Source organism: Opisthocomus hoazin, chromosome 12, assembly GCF_030867145.1.
Source record: "Opisthocomus hoazin isolate bOpiHoa1 chromosome 12, bOpiHoa1.hap1, whole genome shotgun sequence".
Lineage (NCBI taxonomy): Eukaryota > Metazoa > Chordata > Aves > Opisthocomiformes > Opisthocomidae > Opisthocomus > Opisthocomus hoazin.
Window position 1 is genome coordinate 5623767 of NC_134425.1, and position 22385 is coordinate 5646151.

General features: G+C 46.6%; 1 protein-coding gene across 2 annotated transcripts in view; it reads left to right on the forward strand.

Moving 5' to 3' along the window:
* Positions 1-22385, forward strand: part of PEPD (peptidase D) — a 139545-nt gene that overhangs the window by 114425 nt on the left and 2735 nt on the right. For both annotated transcript variants that reach the window (XM_075434164.1, XM_075434165.1), the window contains 2 exons: positions 6368-6552; positions 16210-16401. In XM_075434164.1, the coding sequence (XP_075290279.1) occupies positions 6368-6552; positions 16210-16401 (377 nt within the window). The remainder of the gene's footprint in view (positions 1-6367; positions 6553-16209; positions 16402-22385) is intronic.

Genomic DNA, 22385 nt, shown 5'->3' on the forward strand with positions numbered 1-22385 from the left:
GCAGGCTGAAGTCTCGTAATCCCTGCAGTCAGTGCTTCAGGTCTCCGCAGGTATGACAGCATCAAGTTCAGTATAGTTCCCATCACCTTTTTGGGATGAGAAAGTTAGCAGGTTCTTTTCATCGTATGGCAGCCAGCTGCAGCCGTGCCACCGCTGTAAAAGGCAGCCTGAAGTTGCACCCCTGAAGTAGGCACCCATGTAGCCATCTGATGCTGCCGCTGTGGGGCTCACAGGTCGTTATCTACGCAGCACATGACGCTCTGAGCAGCTTCCCTGTTGCCCAAATGTTGCCAGGGTTTGAGTACAGCATGTTGGTGTCTCTCTCTCCGATGCCTTGCCCCATCGCGGAGGTGCCTTACCTGGTGCTGCAAGAAACCAAGCTCGAGAACTGGGCGGCTGGTGAGTGTTTCGTCTAGCCGGCCAAAGGGAAGGCATGAAAGTCAGAAATACAACAAATGCTTCTCTGTCACACAAGTGAAGAGGAAAGAAATAACTAGTTTTAGTATTTCAGTGATGTTTTGGTTTGTTTTTTAAACTGGGTTTGGTTGGGATCTTGAAGGACCTATTGTTTTATGTCTGATCTGGTCGCTGTGTGTTGGCAGATTTTAGTCTGTTCCAGTGGGTAACTGGCCGGACAGGGATTGCATGTTCTGTCTGCATTTCAGTGGCACTGCCAGGGGACAGTGGGTTTTTTGCCCTTGTCTGTGGACACTCAGAAATCAAATGTAGTTTAACCTTAGCACAATTTGGGGAGAAGTTACTACAACCTTGCCATACTCTTTTTTTTAGTAAGATTGTGACATCTGTGCTGGCAAAAAAACCCACCCCACAGCAACAAAAAAACCGTGCTAAATCATTTGTGGTTTAATCATTGTCACATTACAACCACAAAGTACCCGAAGTAGCAGCCAAAAAAACCCTGTCAGGCCTTTTCAGAGCACTTTCCGACCAAAGTGGCTAAATACCATGCAGTCATTCAAAATTACTTTTGTATGCTGTTTCTACTTTATGTTCTCGAATAGCTTCTGATAAAACACCAGAATATAATCACTGGAATGAGAATACCAGTGAGTTAACAGCAACAGAGGGACAGTTTATAGTGTGATGTGTTACTACAACTCATCTTTTTAATTCTACTGTTTAAAAAGTTACGGTATGTTCGGTAAAAGATAGAGATGCTTTGGATTTCTGGTTTCGCTAGAAGCATTTCTTTCTCGTTTTTTGGAACAAAAATCTTCCCTATCAACAGTGTGATCAGAGAGATCACAGATTATCGCTGAGATCCTCATGTGGTGTTTGTGACTCCCTAAAACACGGTGTTTTGTCTGAAATTTGGTGGTTTTGGCAAACAGAGGGGAAATATTTTCAAGGAAGTAAGACAATGCCTATTTTATCTTTTTCTTTTCTGTCACACTAGTATCTGAGAATATCAGATAACATTCAGATTGATGGGAATAAATTTTTAAAAAACCCTTGTAGCAAACTTCTGCTATACTGTTAGCATGGTATCTGAAAACTGATAGCCTCCGTTGTTGAATATTGTGTAATTAATCTGTGATCTGTCACGTTTGGGTGTGGGACATAGCCACTGTCTGGTCGTTGCTGTGTAGTTCATCAGTCTGTGTCTCAAGGGAGTTCAAATGCTTTGGCTGCTGTAAAAGGTGCTTTTTGTCCTGGCCAAGCACACGCATGGCAGGTAACGAATCGCAGCCTAACGAGCCTTGGTAACCGAGCACATGTGGGGAGCCAGTGGCTGGTCGGTGACCTGTGTTACCCAGTATCTGCGTTGGCAGGGAATGGAGAACGGAGTAGACGCGGCATCAGCAGATTTTCCTGAGTGCAGGCTCATTTTGGTACAAGCTCTCAAAGTCCAAGGACCCTCCAATCTAGCTTTCTAAACCTCCTCTGTCTGTGGACTGTAATTGGTTTATAAATTGGCTTAAAGATAGTAACGGAACTAACCTTTTTACACAAAAGGCATGTCTACAACTATGATAAACTTTACCGAAGCTTAAAAATAATAGTCCTGAATAATAGACGAGTAAAACATCCCAGTGGGTGATTGGTGGTGGGAGGTTAGTGCAGGCTGGGGTTGCAAAACAGGCAGCCGTTGCAGTAATTTGTGTAACTGATGCTAGAGCCACTTGTGTGGAAGTTGTTTTGTTGTGGTTTTCGGTTGTGTTTTAACTGCTTTTTCTCACTACAAGAATGCCAATATGGTGTTTGACTTCTGCTGCGTCAGCTTGCGGCTCGACAGAGCTCTCCACCGGACCACCGTTAATCCAAAAAACTGAAGTGCCTGAACATAAAGTAACCTCCATGAATTAAGGAGTCTCTGTACAAAACCTTGTTGCTTCAGCATTGTTCAGTTTTTTAGTTCACGTCTGCAAGTGCTGTCCTGTTGGGCAGATTGTTCCCTGGCTCCCTGCACAGAGGCTTCTTTATTATCGTTTGCTCTGTTTTAACATGCTAAAGCTACCCACATGTAGATGTGTGCACAGACATCTGAACAGAATGTAGATACCTCTGTGCTTTAACACAGGGATTCACATATCCTCATTGCAGGTCCTGCTGGCACCTCCAGATTGTGGAGTTGCACATCATGTGAGAGTACCTAAATATTCTGTTTATGGCTTTCCTAGTCAAGCTAGCTGTGATATTTAATTTTTTTCTCCCTTCTCTGCTTTTTGCAATTATTGGAAGTTCAGTATGTACATAGGAAAATTATATTAGTAGAATTTGAGGACTTTTGCTCTTGAAGTGTACTTACTAGTTAACTTAAATGACAGCTGAGTCCAGACATGCCAGCCAGTCCCAGAGACAGCTGGGCTTGCACAGGCCATTGTATTCTAAAGATTCCAATTGCCAGATAAACTTAAGACAATTTGAGGTTTAAAATAAATTTGAAGAGTTACAGATTTCTGTTTACTGCGTATTAAATGTATACAACATATGAATATACACCATGTATAAAATGGACTAAGAGATCTTTCTTGAATTAGGGTGGCTTGCTTTCTTCATCAGGTCATGTTCTGTACTTTTAAGTAATTGCTTTATTACTGTAAAGTAGTTCTTTCTCTTAACAAAGTTACTGTAAGGTCACTCCACTTAGTTCATTGTCTCTAGTCAACTCAAAAATATCCTCGTATTTTCTTGTAGCACACTGGTAATAGTCTGTGTTTGTATGACCGCATTATACAAAGCTTGTAGGTTAAGTGGTTTGGAGGGAGGTGGCCTAATAGTGCTAAATACCACCACATTGTAGTCACAGGAGAATAAAATGTGAAGCCAGACAATAAAACAGAAAATGCACTCTATCTATAAGCACTTTTTTAAAAAAAAATTGAGAGTATTGGAACACCTATTTACTTGTAAAACAAGATTTGTACTATTCAGCAGGGCGCCTTGAGCAGTAGCTTGATTTCCCTCCAGCCAGAGCTGTCCCCGTGCTTTCTGTGGCTTCTGCAGCGTGCGTGAGAGAGCTGGAGCTGACGTCTGCCCAGCTCCAGCAGAACTGATGGCACTGGCTAGATGATTGAAGAGTGGTCCGGAGTCATTTTGGTGGGCTCTGTCCGAAGCACTGCCCTGGTTCCAAGAGAGAACCCAAAGCTGCAGATTTTCCATCCAGCCTCATGATTTGTGTCGCAGTGGAGCGTTTTGTTGTCCTCAGTCTCTTATCACAGAATCACAGAATCACACAGAACGGTAGGGGTTGACAGGGACCTCTGTGGGTCATCCAGTCCAACCCTCCTGCCAAAGCAGGGTCACCCAGAGCAGGCTGCCCAGGACTTTGTCCAGGCGGGTCTTGAATATCTCCAGAGAAGGAGACTCCACAACCTCCCTGGGCAGCCTGTTCCAGGACTCCGTCACCCTCAGAGGGAAGAATTTCTTCCTCGTGTTCAGACGGAACTTCCTATGCTTCGGTTTGTGCCCGTTGCCCCTTGTCCTATTATGAAATAGGTAAGATGAATAAAAACCAGAACAAATGGAGAACACAGAGCTCTGGGCATGAGGAGGAAAGGGGAAATAGTCATGCTTTTTCTCAATGAGGGAAAAAGAAAAAAGTAGAGGTGAGGGGAGAACGGGCTCTAATGGATTTGCTCAGTGCCCAGAAATACTCCGGATTTACGACCACAGCAGTCTTTTCAGTTAGGGCAGTAGAGTCATTCATTTGCTCTGTTTAAACTTCTGCAGACAAACAGATATGTGTTTTTATTTCTGAGCAGTTTAACCGTGGTATCTCTTGTTAGTTGTATCTCCTGCTTAGTTGGGTACAGGTCGCTGTACCTCCTTTGGTGGAGCCTGGGGGTTTGCACGGAGGCACGTAGTACCAGCAGAGCTGCGGAGGGAAGCTGTGCTGCACACCACAGGCACCACATCTTGGGCAGATGCGGGGCGTCGGGGATGTGGCTGTGTTTCGTCTGACAGCAACGGGAGCTCTGGCCTTCGTTTGTATCAAGAGAGGATGAGGCTTCAGGTAGTTGACCAGGGTCAGATGCTGCGTGTGGCTTTGCAGTCATGGGGGTGAAAACAGAAGACTTGTAGTAATAGTCAGCTAAGAAATCATGGGAGAGATCTCAGAAGAACATCTAAGATCCCCAGAAACAGCACTGACTTTTAGAGCAGTTAGTGTTGACTGCAAAGTGCAGAAGGTGAACTGGGAGTTACACACAGGAATTCTGTATTCCTGCAACTACAAAATAAGCAGGAAAGCAACTGTGATTCAGTAATACGTCCGGTTTGATATCTGTAATATTGATGCGATAGATTGTGATGATTTCAGTTTATGCTGCAATAGACTGGAGCCTATTGTGAGATAGCTGTGAAATATAGATGAATCCAGAGAAGTGAAAATTGCAATACAATCAATGTTCAAAAAGATAAAAAGATAAATTATTGCAAAATATAATTATGTTGAACACAGTTGTCAAAGAACAACTGATTATAGCTGTGTTAATTCTTAGTGAAGGAAAAATCTAAATTCCTTTTTAAAGGAGGGAAAACACAAACCCAACACATTCTGAGCAGGAAGGCTGCACACACTTTGTGGGTGAGCGTCGCTCACTTGGGTGCTGTTGGCTTTTGTGAGAAAACAGCAACCGAGAGTGTCTCCAGCGGAATGCGCTGCACACCTCTGGCTTGTGATCTTCCTCGGGCACGGACCACGATGCTTCAGCTGCATGGACGGTTTGCGAAGAAGTTTGATCTCCGAGTAATCTGGTGGGGAGGAGGAGACTGCCCGTTAGCTAACGTCCCTGCTGAGCTGCTTCCCGGGCGGTGTCAGTGGGAGCGTGGAGGTGCCTTGGTTTCTGTGTGGATGGCGCCGCTTGCTCTTCGGTTGGTTTCTGACCTTTATATCGGAGCCATATAAGACAACTGAATTTTATTTGAGCGCTCCCATAGGATGATTTTATTTCAGCCTTTGAAGCCTCAGTACTGTCAGCAAAAAGTGCTAATGTGATTGTGATATGACATTCATGTTCACAAGGCCCTAGAGCTGCCCTGTTTAACTGGATTAAAGCAAAGGGAACTTGATGGGGTTTTAGCCTTAAAAATTGCTCGTATTTTATTTGTTTAATCATGCCAAAATTGAACAAGGAAAATATTCTTCTACTGTACCTTAGCCCTAGTTGTCTTGACTCTGCAACTGCTCTGTCGATGATGACTCAAAGCCATGGTGAACTAATTAAGACAGTCCTGTATTACTAACAAAAGAGCTACTTTCTTCCTCCCTCCTCCCCCCAGCAGTTTGTCAAACAAAATTGTAACCTATACCAAAATAACAGAAATCTAATGTATCCTGGCACTCTGTCTCTAGTCAACCAACAGTATTTTGTAATGCTGTTTTGGTACGTGTATTAGAGGACTTGTGTTTTACACAGCCCATTAACACAAGGGAATCATTAATTTCTGGAGAGCATCTTTGCCAAAAAGATGTGGGCTTTAAATCTTCTACGTACGTAGAGAAGTCGTGTCCATCTCAAATGTGCTAAATGGGTATGGTCATTACAGAAAATGATAGGATAGCAATATTTTATGCTCTGCATTTTACAGTTGACATTCTTTTAGAAAACTCACTAATACATTTTCAGCTACATAGACATGCTTAGATACAGTGTCTTAACATTTTTTCATGTGGAACTGGATTATAAGGTGCTGCTCTTTCTCCTGTTTGTAGTTTTCTGTGCTTCGCATGCATGTTAAGATAATTTTGTCTTGTTTAAAGTATTTTTCTGCTAATGTAGTTGCTTTTTCCACCTTTGTTTTTTTATATAAACAAAGGGCACGTGTTATATCTGCTTTTCGAAAGGCGTCTTTAAAAACTGTTAGCAATTGTTAACTCAGCTGCTTGTTTCTGCTCTCCAAGGGGTCGCCTGGCCTGATATGCACCGTCTGGCTGACAGAGTCCATCTGGAGGAGTTGACTAAAATTGGCATTCTGAAAGGCAATGTAGATGACATGGTGAAGGTTCATCTGGGTGCAATATTTATGCCACACGGACTTGGACATCTCCTTGGAATCGATGTGCACGACGTTGGAGGCTACCCAGAGGTTAGTGTTAGTCCAGTCTCAACTGCCTTGCAGATTAACCCCTCCATCAGCATTGCTCTTAGTTTATGTATGATTAGCCGGTTGCATCTTCTCAGAGGTGGAGCAGATGTGCACTGAAGTGTTTCTTTTTCTGGATGTGGTATTTTATATGGTTTACTTTAAGGGAATCTAGTAGTTTTTTAAACGAGAACTTGCTTACGAGGACAAGTCAACTGACGCAGCCCTTCGGGAATTCTTAATCTGTTCGATTTCTCCGTACCACACATTGTGGTGTTCCTCCATGAGTCACCGCTGTAACGTACATCACTCAAGCATACCCTGTGCTATGGCAAAGAGCACCTCGGTCTGCCTGAGACTTGGTGGGAAGGCTCACTTGCTCCATTCCAGATGTGAGGCAGCTGTGGGAGCCCACTGCTCACCTGGGCTAGTGGTGGCTGTGTCACATGGAAACAAGCTGGCTCATTTTCCTATCTCAGACTTTGATCTCCAGTGTCAACAGGAGCACCGGTGTAGAGGTATTGTCCTGGAATGAGAACAGAAAGAAAAAAATCCATCATCAAGTCTTCCAGTCTTTGCAAATGTGAAAGCATAAGCTCTTGTGTTCTGAGTTTCTGCAGAAAACACAGAGTGATTACCTTTTTCAAGGAATTAACATGATGGTTCATGACTGTGGTGTGTAAGCGCAATGGGTAAAATTCTATAACCAGTGAATGATAAGATGTTTGCAATGATACTAAAAAACCAAAATCTCTAAGGGGAATTGAACTTGAATTTAAGACTTGAATAAAGAAAGGAAGTTTACAGCAGCTTCAGAAAGATTTCAGAGGGATTTTCTGTGTGTTATGTTTTGGTTATTTGAGACTAAGTCTTTAAGGGTTTTCAGTAATACAGTGTGAAAATGGATCATTTGCCTTCTCTCATGTAACATGTTCTTTTACAAGAAACTGAAAAAGAAGCTAAGAACTTTTTAGGTAAGGTTTAAGCAGCGAGCCCTTGGGGACCTGGTTTGCCCCAGGTAAATCCAGACGCGAGCAGTCGGGCACCACTCGTGCGTGTGTGATACGTGTGTCTGTTAATTGGGAGGAGGTGTTTTATCGGTGCCTCGTTGATTCATGAGAAAACGCATTTTGAAGACATCTAGTATGCTGTGGAGTGATTTGCGGTGCGTTTTAAATGTTTACCAGCTAGCAAGATTTTTACAAGGAATTTCATAAAGCCATTGGTGTGTTTATTGTACACTGAGCCCATGCCTGTTGTATCGTGCTCTTTTTTCTAGCTGGTTAAGAAGCAAGTTATTTGCTTTTGGCCGAGGGAATTTCTGGTAGTGTTACAAAGGATTTTTTAAAAATAAAAACTTTCCAAGTGGATATTATTCCATTATTTTTCCTCAAGTGTAAACAGTTACATTTGGAATAATACAATAAGCTTTAATTTCTTAATTTTTATCCGTCACAAAGTTTGATGCGTTCCAAAAAAACTATTTCCAGACATTGTTAGGTTAGATTAGTTATTCACTAGTAGCCAAAGATTTCTTTTTTCAAAATTGGCAATAATAAGTTTTCATCTTTTCCAGTAAGCTCTTTCACATGCAGCGTTGAACAAACACTTTCTTCCTCTTTGACAAGCACTGTGAAAAAACTGACACATTTTCTCTAAAGGATACTCTGGAATATTAGAAAAATATAACATTTCCCTTCCTTTTTTTTGTCGTGATAAAGAATAATTGGTTTTGGCCAGCAGTAAGTGTGGCTTAGCAGCTGCGTTTAGGACAAGGTTTTTGAAAGACTGTAACCACCAGTGTTTCCCACTGAACCACGTAAGTAAATGTCCTGATTTTCAGAAGTACTCAGCAGTCAAGAGCTCCTTTGGGAATCGGGTCTCCTGCAGCGTACCGTGGTATTCCTCGTGGGGAAACCGAGCGTCAAACACTGCTTTGAAAATCTGGCTGCTTCTTTCAAGGGTCTAACTACAGCTTGAGCAGTGCTGAAAATTCGGCCCCAGTGGTGCTAATCACTTCAGAAAATCTGGCCCTCAGTCAGACAGAGCCAGCTTCAAAGGGCGAAAACTCCACTGGGCTTAGCATTAGCTGTAAAATTTAATCATGGAGATGGTGTTCCCACACTCTTTCATTTGTTTCAGGGTAAATTCGATACGGGATATAAATGAGGGTTTCTGCCTGTTGCAATGGAGAAAATGTGGTAGGTGATCCTAAATTTTCAGACCCTGAGGTAGATGGGGCTGAAGTTTTCATTTAAATCTAGGTTCTGTGTCTCCAGATGCTTGAGTTGATTCAATTTCGTGTTACATTAATTGACTGTAAGGCTCTAAAGAATGCTAAGTACATTTGATGACTTTCTATAATAATAAGCCAGTTAATTTAAGTTAGGTTAATAACTACTGTGATTTTAACATCTCGTGAATTAAGAGTTTCATTTTGTTTTGTCTTTTAAAATTACTAGATTTACCTTAGTTTAAAGTTTTAATTCAGTTCTCTATTCTCATGAAAAGCTGGTTCTTTCATTGCTGTTCTGCATCAGCAAATTAAGGTTAGAGGTTCGTTTTGATCCTGGAGTTACCCGTGTCCTTCCATTACTGTCCATGCTTGGGGAACATCTCTGCTATGTAGAGAGGTCTGCAAGCTGCGTCTGGCTCTAGCACAAAGCGTGCTCCCAGATCCCAGGTGACTGTCTGGGGGTTTAGGTCACCCGACTTACTAGAGAATACAGGAATAATCTTGTTCCCTTTCTTGTTCTAGCAAAAATTATTTTCCTTATGTATCCTGCTTTATGCTGAAGGAGAAGATTTCATTTTTTTGTGGTTAGCATTGCAAATTATGCATGCATGTTTTTTCCTTTAAGAAGCAGGGGATGAGGTGAATGTACTAAGAACCCTAAAGCTGTTATGTAGAGCCCCAGTGACGCAGATTGCTTCACTTGGTCACAGCCTCGCAAAGCCGTGCTCTAGCTGTGCGTACCCAAGACCTGCGAGCAAGAAACAACCTGCGTGGTAGGCACTTAAATGAGCAAAGAGTTAAAAGGCCCTTTCACCAGTTTCAGCTCTAGGTTTTGTTCTTGTAAGCAATTGTGCAGCTTGAGAAAAGAATGGGAGAAAAAACCTGCTGCGTCTTCTTCGTGGGGCCACTTGAATCCCTTTCTGATTCCTTGCATCCCTGCACAGCAGAGGCGGGTGGTTGTGTGGCCGCTGAGCAGGCAGAGCGCAGGCGAGAGACAGACTGAGGACGACCTTCGGTTCTGCAGCGTTGCCATGCAGAGCAGCACTGAAGTCCCTGGTGCTCACTGTTACCTGTTGGGCCGGACACCAACCAGGAGGGTTTCTGCGGCGTAAGATTCTCCCGTGGGGTTTTAAACCCCTCCTTAGGGTAATAGATCTGCTTTCCCTGCTGCAGCATCTTACCTGTGTTCAGAAAAGCTGTGACCGGTTCCCAGCGGCTTCTCGCTGCGAGGACAGAGGCTGGAGTCTGGGTGTTTGTGGGAGCTCGGGGCGTGAGCAGAGGCAGCAGAGGAGGAAGGCTCAGGCGCTGCGTCGGGCAGTGCCGTGGTACAGACCGTGCCCTCTCCTGCCACGGGGTTCCCCCTCCGCTCGGAAAGAAAGGGTCGTGTGGTCGTGGATTTCATTGGTTCTGGTTCCTTTTTTTTGAAGGACAGACTTGCTTATGATTGTTTTACTTGTTGAAGTTTGTTACAAGAGTTTGTGTGCTAAGAGAGTTTTTATTTTTAGCTGAATATTTATTGTCCAAATCTTTCTGAAATTTTAGCAGAGACTGACAGAGCTGGTGTCTTTTTGAACAATTCATTCTGGGCGCAGGAGGAGAGAAAAAACAAAGTAGAACGGTTCTGTTTTCAGTTATATGTAAAAATAAGGTATAAAAAGTATCATAGGTATGCCTTAGGGGTTTTTCTATGCAATTTCCACCAATATTAGTATCAAAAGATTGCAAAAGGAGAAGCCCTTTCATTTAAGGCCATTGCCTGTGTGTGCTTTCTGTGGGTCACAAGAAGACCCATCCATTAGATTTAAATGGTGCTTGTCATTGATCTCATGTTAAAACTGCTGCTGGTAGATTTTGCAGTTCTTTATCTCATGTCTTACAAATTCTGTATCTGAATATTCTCCGCATCTTCCAGGTTTACGTTGCAGTTGTCAACTTGGTGATTTTTGCTATGTGCTATTTCTCATTTTTCTCACAGTTGGGTTTTAAGAAAAAAATAAAATCTGTGCATTGTATTATTTCCATTATGATAGCAGTGGAGCTTGGTGACATCGGAGGATCAGGAAGCAAAAATGAGATGGGAAGTTATGCTCAGAACCACGCTGTAGCGGTGGATTGAGAGTCAGCTCTGTCTAACTCAGAGCAGGTAGCGGTGCCTCGGATGAGCAGCAGGGGATTCTTCTTCATTCCCTGCAATAACAGAGAAGTTATTAGGCAGCTTAAACCTGACACCACAGTTAATACCTAGGAAAAGACAAAAATGTTTCAAATAAAAATAGCTGTGTGCCCTCCATTCCCCCAATATTAACTTGAGCTGTGTCCCAAAAGCTCCAGCTAGTAATGAGATTCTCCTGCAGAAGTGGAAGCTTTGACTTGCAGATGCCAGAAGTGGTGTGTGATGCTCGGGGCATGTTCTCCTGTAACCTCTGCTGATTGCCAAGGCAAGGCTGAGGAGCAGTTCCTCCAGTGACTCTAGGCAGCTCAGGCTGCTGGGGAAAACGGGATGGGTTGAATAAACTAATCTTCGTTAGTAGCACTCAGCAAGAAGAGCAGGGGCTTAGAGGAAAGGGACCAGGAGACGAGAAATGCAGTTCAAGGCTTTTATTTTATTAGCTGCGCAGGGCTCTGTTCTTTTTACAATAAAGGAGCTAATTAGGAGTTGGGTATACGCAGTGGGAGAATAGGGAAGAGTGAAAGAGGTGAGATTTCACTTCAGCATTGATTGCTTATAATCTAAATACAGTGTTAGGATTCTGACTAACTTAAATCCTTGATTGCACTTAGCTTGGTAAAATCGTTAGGACTTTGCTGTATTGGTTGTGGTCCAAGTGGGACAGTCATTTTGTCAGGCTCAAAAAAGTTCTGTGATGATTTAGCTGGAAAAAAGTACCAGAAACTGGTTTGTGTCACTGCACAAGTCTTTTACTGAGGTTCAGTATGTGCGGTGACGAGCAGTTCAGGTGTTCTCTGCTGTGGCTGTGTGTCGCTGCCGTTGAGCTGGAGAAACCTTCTGGGCGACGCCAGCAAAGCGCTGAGCCCTGGGTTGCCGGAGGGACGGTGTCCCTGCATCTCCGCACATCTGCATCCCTCCCTTGTGCCATGGCCCTTTGGCAGCGACTGGCCAGCACAGAGACATCACCTGTGGTCTGTTTCCCTCCGGACCCCAAGATGGACCCAGGATCAGGCTCACCCACGCGGGCCGGGAGCTGCTGCTGTTTCCCAACGCTCTGCCTGGCAGCCCGTGTCTGTGGGACGAGATCCAGCATGATGCACACGGCAGCTCTGCCACGGAAAAAGCAACATATACCCCCACTAACCAGAGAGCTGCTTAGGAGCAGGCAGCAATTCATCCTTGTCCTGAGGTGTTCTGGGGATATCACAGCTTCTCATCTTCCACTGCCACTTTTCGGGTGGATAGGCACATTTATGTACTTCCTAAATCCCTGCTTATTCCAAAAATAGATCTATATTTTATATTACTGCACACTTAATTTGAACTTTTATTTTGCTTACGTAGTAATGAAATCAGTTTACATAATAATTCTCTTGTTCCCTTGACAGCCCTTATTGCCTAGACATGCTGGGTTTTGTTACCTTACATGAACCATTAATTGGAATCTGATGTTCCTGGCAGGAGTACAGTCGCAAAGGACAGTGTCGTACATCTGTGCTTGCTGTGGGGGGAGTGTCTCAATTTTAAAATGTGAGCAGAACCTCCAAATAAGATCAGTGTTATAAAACAATTTCGGATATAGTCTGTTGTTGCAATATATAGGAAAATAAACAGGTCTTCAAAGAGTAATTTTCCCAGAATATCACTGGGAGTCTCTTTTTAAATGCCTAGGTGTTCACACTTTCTAGATTATTCTGTATGCTTTTTTTGAGGCAAATCAACAGCTCACGCTTTACAGTTGTACAGCACTGGGTGCGACAGGGTCCTGCTCCATGGCCAGGCCTCCAGGACATAACACAGATAGAAACAAATATCCACATAGCTGCTGCACTAGCATTCATATTTTTTACTCTTCATTTCACCTAGCTACAAAACAACATCATGGTTATTGTTGAAAACAATACATTAGTTGTTTAGCTAAAAAATATAGAGAAGTTTCCTCCTCACAAAGAAGAAATTCCGCTAACGGCAGAAGATTCATACCGACGGATAACAGTGCGAGGCTTTGCTCCCAACAGGGTTTGACTCGGTGGAAAATGGCAATGTCCTTGTTTCAGACCTGTCACCTTCTGGCTGGGGGAGGGGGTAGGGAGGACATTCAGTCATTGAAAAACCCTCAGTTTGTTCTAGTTTTCATAAACAGAAGCAGACTGAAAGTGGAGAACTGTCAGCTGCTGGACCTGATGGCCATGGTGGCTAACAAGTTGGTCACGAGTGCCCAGAGATGTGATGTCATTTGGGATGCTGAAGCCATCACTTGATGTAGTTGCTTATCCAGTGGTGTTCTCAAAAGGAGGGATTTTGTCATCTGCTCTGCTTGGTCACTGTCCCTGTTCCCCACTCTGCTCGTTCTCTGTTCCAGCTCATGTTGTCCTGCAGCCTTGCAGCAAGTCAGACGGGGCTGTCCTCTGCTCAGGGTATGCATGGCCACAGACACCTGACAGCCAGAACCTATCTCTCTCTTGATCCGTTCCATGCATCTCTTGGTGAGCACCTTGCTCCATTAAAAGGGGGCGTAGGTCTTGCTTGCCACAAGTCCACCCACCGGTGTCCCGCTTGCTGTCTTTGAAAAGCTGAGCAGTGTTAGCATTTCTCCAAAGGCCCGTTAGAGATCCTTCTGTGGAAGAGACGTAGCCGCTGCCTTTTACACGGTGACTTCAGCGCCTGCAAAATCCAAAGATCTGGAGGTGAAACCAAGAGCCAACACAACCTAGACCTGAGATGGGATGGAGGGAATATCAAAAAGAGTTTGTGAGTTCCTTCTGGAGAAGTTGATGGTTGGACTTGATGGTCTTAGAGGTCTTTTCCAACCTTATGATTCTAAGTTAAAATTTTACTTGTGGGAGAGCAGGAGTATTCAGGTGCCGGCCCCTCGTTGCTGACAGCCCGGGGAGCCTGTGCTGCTGAAGGCAGTTCCCAAATGTGAACACCTGGGTCATGCTCCTGGCTTGTGGTTGTGTTATTAGCTACTCAGAGGGAGTGCTAAAAGCAGAATCAGACTGCAAGCAGTCCAGACAAAATAACTACGCATTACTTTAACAGCTGTACAGAGATATCTGCAGAGGGCATCAAGGCTTGATCGTCACACCTGGTAGTAAACCTCATCTGTTTTAAGAAAAGGCAAAAAAATGCAGCCACCGTGCCTGGGCTGCCCTCAGAGGATGCTGGCCATTGTTTTCCTCGCTGCGCATTCAGCTTTCTAGCATCTGTCTTGGATTGACTGCCTCGGAAGAGGCATTTACAAGTAGAGTTGAAGAGTAGTGTACTTAAAAGCCCAATACGGGTTGGTTGTTGTAAAGCAGCCCATAGATAGCTGGCAAGGCACCAGAAGGTCCAGACGCTAATTTAATTGTTTACAGCTCATGGAGAGAGGAATCCACAAGACTGGATGCCCTCGTTTCCTTTACGCATTACAATGAATGCGTGAGGTGCCAAACCCCATGGGGCAGCAGCCGGAAGAAAAATGGCTCCATTTCAGTGCAGTTATTGTTTCAAGTTTAGAAATATATTGATTCTCTTTGGGTTTTGATAAGAATATAAATGCAAAGTGCCTTGCTTAATACCAGAGTATTCTTGTTTCCTAGCCTCACTAAAACAAAATTGTGCTTTTCTATTTTAGTGTTATATAATGCTCTGCAAAATTCAGATCAAACATAAGAAATAAAGTGTCTGGAATACACAGTGCAAATGGTCAGGATGCGCCTGCTGGCTCGCGAGGGCAAGCGAATGCTCCGCATCTCTGAAAAACGGGCAGAGCTCCCTGCGGATGCGCAGGCCGGTGAGCTCTGAACACGTTGGCTGCTGTGGGATGCCGTGCGCCAGAACAGACGCTCCGCAAAGGGCGAAAAGCAGCCACAGTATCGCTTGGGTGACCAGTGAGGATGAACCAAACCCCGCTGCGCGGCTGCTGCGAGCGGGATTTCGGTGAAACGGGCTTTCGCTGAGCTGAAAGCGGAGCACGGGAGCGCGCAGTGCTGTGGGGCTGTGCGCGCTGGGAAGAGCGAGTGGTTCAGTGAGATGGAAATGGGGCTGATGTGCGGGGCGTGCTCCTGCCTCCCCCTGCCCCAGCGCCGGTGCGGCAGGGACGCGGAGCACAGCCGGGACGGGACGTGCTGCCCAGCTGCCGGACCAGGGGCTGCGCTTTGGCCGGGAGAAGGGGGATGTTGCATCCTCGTGACGCCGGTCATGCTGCCAGCGATCCCGAGAGCAGTCGCCCCTTCTGCTGGCAAGGAAAATCACCATGACTTTGGCCAGAAGCAAGATTTGGGAGTGCTACCTAGAGACAGATAAATAACGCCGTGGTCTTGCAGACCTCTTAACCACTGACTTGCCGGCTGAAGCGGAAGAGTTCGCGTAAGCAAAGCATGTGCGCGTGTCTGCAAGCTCGTGGGCCTGTGAGCTGTTTACTGGTCATCATGATATTTTGGGGATGAAATTTTGCTACAGTTGCAAAGAATTTTCAAAAAGCTAATGGGATTGAGATATTTATTCCGATGTTGCAATACCTGGCACATTTGGGGGAAGAAAATTAATATCCTGAACTAGTCTTTGCAGTGTTTCTAATTCCTTGACTAAGCACGTCCTCATATATCATTTTACTTTACCAGCTTTTGGGAAGAAGAGAATGTTTTGCTAGTCAGGACTTGTTTTGACTTAGTTTTAAATAATATCAGTCAGCACCATGTTGCCTGAAAGTCTAAATCTCATAAAAGTTTGGTTTTAAATGGGCTGCTTTTATGAGGTCATGTGTAGACTCATTGCTCCTGAATCAAGATCATAAATGTGTGACTTTAATAACATTCAGTGAGAAGAATTATTTGCATATCCTAGGAGAAATTGTTCTCTGCCGCATAGTTGAGCTATTTCAGCCATGACGTGGAGGGGGCATTTCAAGATTTGCACGTCGCTTAAGATACTGTGCTTTGCAAGGGACGGTATGGAAAGAAATCGTGCAAGCAACTACTTTGTCTCCATAGTGCAGTACTTATCCCGAGGTGGAGAGTGGCAGTACCAAGCCTGTCCAAAGCCGGGATTTCTGTGGTGCAGAAACCAGCGTGGATGTTGAGTGGAAAGCTGGTCATCGCTGCGCGTGAAAGCTGGGTGAGGGGCTGGTGGAGAGGTCACTGCACAGCATGGCTGCAGTCCGTGCTTTCCGGCTGGTTTTTGCACTTTGGGTCAGGGTAGGAGGGTGTTGGTGGAGAGCTGGCGTGGGTTGCCTGCCTGTCCGTCTGTCAGCACTGATGTTTCTCCGCAGGGAGTGGAGCGCATCGACCTGCCGGGGCTCCGGAGCCTGCGCACTGCCCGCAGCCTGGAGCCGGGCATGGTGCTCACCATCGAGCCGGGCATCTACTTCATCGACCACCTCTTGGACCAAGCCCTCCAGGATCCTGCCCAGTCCTGCTTCATCAACAATGATCTCCTGCGGCGCTTCAGAGGGTTTGGTGGGGTGAGTAATTCTTAACCGGATGGTTTTCCGAAATTGGTTTGCTGTTTGTTTGTCTTTATCACACACTTGAGAAGAAGTCTTTGGCAAGTTGTGACATATTGCGCACAGGGCTGTTCCTGAAGCAGCACCTTGGGCCGTTTGACCCTGTAGACGAACTGGGGGAGGGGTTTGTTGGTTTTAAATGCAGTTTTATACCTGTGATATGTGATTAACGATAGGCCCATAATTTTCCATTGATTGCAGTACCTTCTGTCAGCACTGTACAGTGACTTGCCAGCTAGGTGTTCTGTCTGATGTGTGAAACGTGTGTGTTATCACATGGGAGACCGAGATCCGTGTTCCAGAGTTAGCTTCCTGGCAGCAGCACGGTCTGGTGCTCCCTCCCAGGGATGCTGTTGAAGTCAGGGAGGAGAGAGTAGAGAAAAACAGTGATAATTGCTCTTACTGGAGTATTGCCAGAATGGCACAAAACTTGTGAATATCGAGCCGGCCCTGTTTTCCAAGGGAAGGGCCGATGGCCCTCCTGAGCCCCATGCTGGAGGTGTTGCGGTGCGGGCCGGGCAGCAGCGTGCGCGTGGGCAGCTTGGCTGGCTCGGCAGGTAGCCGTGGTCTGGGCGGTGGTGGCCGTGCCGGCAGCTGCTGTGCAAGTGGAGGGGCCTTGTTTCTCCGTGCTCTCCAGGGCACGTTCCCCGTTCAAAGCCACCGCCCTCGCAGAGTGGTTAGCAGTGGCTTCCAGTGGGTTTTCGTTTTAGCGGGGCGAGCATTTGAAGGGTGCCGCATTGTTCTCCGAGCTTCCGTGTTCGCGCCCAGAGAAGATAGAGCAGGCAGCTGCAGTGCCCCGTCCTCCTCATGGCTTTTCTGCTAAGTCTCAACACAGCTAACAATCACTGGCAACGGCGGTGACTTTCTGGTATGAAAACTCACTCGTTTGGAATTGTCTGCGGCTGCCATCGACTAATTTATCACTGTATGCCAGCCATGAGAGGGTAATTGCTGCAACACTCCTGGTGTGCGCTGGCTTTGCCCCGCCGACCCCGGCAGGAGAGCGGTGCGTGCCATCACCAGCCGCACGAGCCCCGAGCACGGAGGGTCCCCATGTGACGTGTGTGCGGCCTCGCCGCCAGGCGCGGGGCTTCCCCCTCGCTGGTGCGTAGCTCACTGCGGAGGTCGGGGCGTTACCTGTCGCTGCGTTGTTTCTTTGTCGAGACTTGCCAGCCAGCCAGCTGAGATCCTGGGAGCGAAAGGCAGCGAACGCTGCGTTGTCTAACTGAGCACGTCATGTACGGCACCGCACGTGGGAGCCTGTTTCGCAGGAACGCTGTGATGCGCTTGTGTAGCTGGATGTAGCTGGACACCGCACCGCAAGCGGGTTTGACTGTCTTCGCTTTCCTTGTAAACACTCTGTGGGAGTTTTTCGGCAGTCGAATTGGTTCCTGGTGAACTTTCTCTGGAAGTGCTCGGCAAAGCCCAGGTTTTTCCGTGATGTGCTGTGAACGCCCGCTCCGGCTCCGCAGCTGGAGGCGTGCGCCTGGCTCACCTGCTGCCTGCCTGTGCATGGAACAGGACTGACAGCACAGGATCTCTGCCGTGGTAATAGGTGTCTGGATCAGGCACTTTTGTTCCGGAAATTTCAAGCAAAGTCTAACTTTCTCCCCTGTTTTTTGCTTAGCTTCCTGTAATGATGACTTGTAAGGAGAGCTAGCCAACAAACTGCTAAAAGGGGGAGCTGCCCAAAAACGATTGAGCAAAAAGCTAAATCTCTGATCCCCCTGTGAACAATACATTTTACTTAGAGAGAAAAAAATAATAATAATACACACATACCCCGAGCCAGATGTTGTCACTTGATTCTGTCCAGGAGAAGAATGGAAATAAAATCTGAGACTAAAGTAACATCCGACTCTTTCTGAATTCTGCACAAAAGCTGAATTATATTGCAGTCAAAGTGAGTTTTTCCATCTTAAGAATTCTGACTTGATTCTGCGTAAACAGACGGTGCGATTTGTGCCATGTAGTGTGCTTAGTTATCTACATGCTGGTTCATTCTAGTTTATCCAGAATGAGTATTTCTCTGAAAACTGTCTCTCTACGTGATTAAAAAAGATCTTGTGAAGCCCAGTGTTTTTACTAACAACTATTAATAGTATAGAGGTTAGCACTGGTGTCAGTTCTAGCTAAAGCTCACTACAGCCGGTCCAATCTCCCTTAAAGTTTAAAAGAAAAATACATGCTACAAAAAGAAATCAGTAGTCCATTTCCCTCTGCAGAGCTCAGCACTAATTAAAATGCTCTTAATTCGGTTTAGTTTAATTCACTTCAGAAATTAACTTACGTTAACCAAGGTAACACCACTGTAATTCTGAGTAAGACTGTCCGCACAGAGAATTTGTGGATTTTAATGAATTCACCTTGAATTCATGTCTTTTTTGGGCTTTGGATAATTTTCTTCACTGTGGCAAGTCTCTGCACTGAGAAGAGAAGCTCTTCTGCTGTGCCAGAAAGGGCAAGGCTGTCGCCATTTATTGTAATTCACACTGCCTGGTATTAGCCATAAAGCTGCAGAAGCAGGAGGGAGCGAGGGACGACGCCAGGTTTTCCTTCGCCGGCTCCGCATTGCTGCCGGCCGTGCTGGCAGCACCGGCGCAGCTCCTGCGCCCGCTCAGAACGCGTCCGTCGGCAGCGCGGCCGGCCGGCCTGCCTCCCGGTGACACCGACAGCTGGCTGCGGGACCTCGTCGTCGGGGCTGCTACCAAGCAAGAGCGGTTCTGGGTCGAGTGCAGACTGCTCTGGAGGGAGGCAAGGAGGTTTGCTAGGGGACCTGCTTCTGGGTGGGGGCCGTTGCGTTCCATCCTTCCCAAGCTCCCTTGGCCAGTTCCGGGACGTCCCTCGGCCACGTGAACGTCAGCTCTCCTCTGCGAAACCACGGTTGGTCGGTGTACCGAGGTCAGGCGTTCTGCGGGGCGAGGGCTGGCACGGGGCGCGTCCCAGGGCCCCCCTGCTCTGCCCGCGCCGCTCCCGCGGACAAACAGCGATGTGCCGACAGAGGGGTGTGTGTGGCTGTACGTGCTGCTCCGGAAAAGCTGCCGGTTCTGCGGGGAAGGGGAAATACCAGCTCCAAATGCCGCCCTTTAGGGTTTGACATTTCCATTCTTCATAAGCTGATGACTGATTTGTGCAGTTCATACAATGTTTTCTCAAAGACCCAGTAAAACCGTTCAATCTGGGTTTTTGGCCTGAAGTATTCAGTCCCTGTTCAGGCTTTATTTTTTCCTAGGATTTGTAGAAGTAGCACCAGACATATTGTGTGAAAACTCTGTGCAACTTAGAGGAGACGCTGAAAGACAGCTAAATGTTAAATACTTTTAACTTTTTCTTTCATTTGCAGATTTTTCTCATTTCAAAGTTAAACAGATTTACAAAGCGCAGTACCTTGAAAACTGCTAATATTACAGTATTTTTCAAAACAATAGTACTTTCCTTACCCAGGAACAAATGTTAAACCAAATAAAAAGCAGGGTATTTGATTGCCTCTGCCTTTGGTTCACAGAGCCATGGAGCTGTCTCTGTCCTGATTTTTATTTTTTGGAAGGTTGAGCTCTGTTTCTGGGTTTATGGTGGATGTGTGTTGTGGAATGAAATGGTGTACTAGGCAATAAACGTTATGCTCATCTGCTTTTTAACATTCCATACTATGCAGCAGTAATAACGCTACACAGCATTTTTTGGAAAAGTTTTCATAGAAGAGCAGCTGCCATAATGAAACATGTAGCTTTCTTTAAAGTTCTTGTAAGAGAAGCAATAGTTGTAAGCAACCCCAAAACAGCGACCTTGCTTATAAACCTTTTTTAACCCTTTTCTCTTAAGCTAATTAACATAATTAGGTGAAAGTAAGAGCGGTTGTTTCTAACCCATGTTTAGCTTACAGTTTATTGCCCCTTTCTGAGTGTGGATGAAGGGACTGTGTGCCTGAAGCTCCTTTTTCCAGCCATATCAGTTGATCTAATGAAGCAAAAGGCCTCACCCTACTCATCTTGATTTTTATGAAATGTTCATATGTGGACCTTTAAAACAAAGTGTGCCTGGCAGGAGGACTTGCTTGTGCGTGAGCAGAGGGAAGGCTGGCAGCATGGGGCGAGAGCGGGTCGCTGCGTAGCCAGAGCCTGCCAGCCTCTGTGGAAGGCACCGTAGCCTTGCTGCCGTGCGTACCGTGGAGGCAGGGAGCGCCTTCCCAAGCCCTGCGCCGTACCCGCCCGGCCCGGGCTTTGGCGTACGGGCAGCTGTCTCCTGGCCAGCCCTCCTGAAATACAGGAGTCGAACCCTGCTCGTACTAAGCTTGCTCTGTCGATGCCCGAGTCAAAGTCAGTCCCCTTGGCTACACGCATCTGCCTCCGTAGGACACCAGCTACAAAAACAGGAGTGTGGATCCTTCAGCCAGGTGGAAGCACATGTGCTCTTTTACTTTGCGGGGTAGCATGCATGGCCCACGTCCTTTCATCGTTTCCCAGGTGACTCTCCCACTCTGAGACCTTGCAGCAATAGCATTGCTGCCTTCCACAGCCATATGCAAGCAGATGCTCAATAGATTGAAAAAAAAGGAGACATCTCACCAGTGGTCTTTTTTAATCACATCTGGGATCTGTCATCATGAAAATCTGGTCTATTTAATTGGACAAAAATGTTTCTTGACTCTCAAAAGCATTTTTTATATATATATTATCATCCAAAAGAAATGAATGAGTGCTACAACCCCCTTCCCTTGGAAGATAACAGAGGAGGCTCTGGGGAGCATGACTGTATCAGTAAGTGAGGACAAAGTGCGAGGCTGTATATATAGCTGGGAGCAGCCCTGGTATTTAACTGCTGGGCTGTCCTTGGCCATGCCCGCACAGCCCTGCTCTGGGACAGAGCTGGGTCTGTTGAGTCGAGCCACATGATGGTCTGTTGCTGGCGTTCGGCAGTTGTGCAATCAGGTCTATCTAGACAGATCATGCCACTACCCTTGATAAGAAAAAGACATTTTAGGGACAGTCCTGGCACTCCTGGCCCCCTCACCTTTGCAGGAGTGCTGTTTGAAGCATGCTGTTTCGCACTGAAAAAGCAAAGCCTCCCCTGGGGTCTTTAGAGAGCGCCCTGAAAGCTGCCGGTGCAGCGAACCTCGCACCTCGGTTTGCTGTTCCTTTAAGCCGCTCTGCAGCCCTGACACAGGCAGCAGTGCTCAACAGAGAGCCTGCAGACAGGGGCAGCTCCGAGAGCATAACCAGAGTTTCATAACCGCTGGCCCCCCGGGAGAGGCCGTCCCCAGCCAGCGAGCCTCGCCAGGCAGATCCAGCGTCTTTTGTCCATTTGGACAGAGGACAAGACCAAATGCCGGGCTCTCCTGTAGGGAAGGTTTTGCAGGTCCTCTGAAGCCTCTTCTGGCTGTGGCCGAGTTTAAGCTCAGGGTGAAGCACGGAAGGTCTGAAGGAAAAGAGAAAATGCAAAAATTTCCTCCCCCTTGAGAACCTGTGTTCCTCTGCACTTGTGTTGCTTTTAGGCAAAGGCAAAATGTGCGCTGAGAGCGAGAGGCCTGTCTTCTTTGTTACGGCAAGCGCCCATTTCGGGTGAAATTTATCCAGGCAGAGAGGTGGCTGGACTTTGGAGAAGGAGCTGGAGCTCTGCCCCATGGGAGTGGTGGGTCTGCGCACCTCCAGCTCCGTCCCAGTGCCGTGGGGAGTCGCCGATGGGGAGCGGGCTGCTGCGGCCGTGCTGGCTCTCCCGCTCTCCGCAGCAGTCCGCAGCTGTGGGTGCTTCTCCCTATGACGAGTCGCTGTGCGCGGCACTCCCAGCCGATGGGTTTCCCCGTCCTGCCCCATTCCCCAGCTCGGGCGGCTCCGGCAGCCCCCATGCTCCCCTCGTGCGGGTCCTCCCGCTTCTCGCCTCCACCAGCATCCCCCTTCCTGGACTCCTCTGCCAGCCCCGTCCCTCTTTGTTATTTGTCAGTCCTG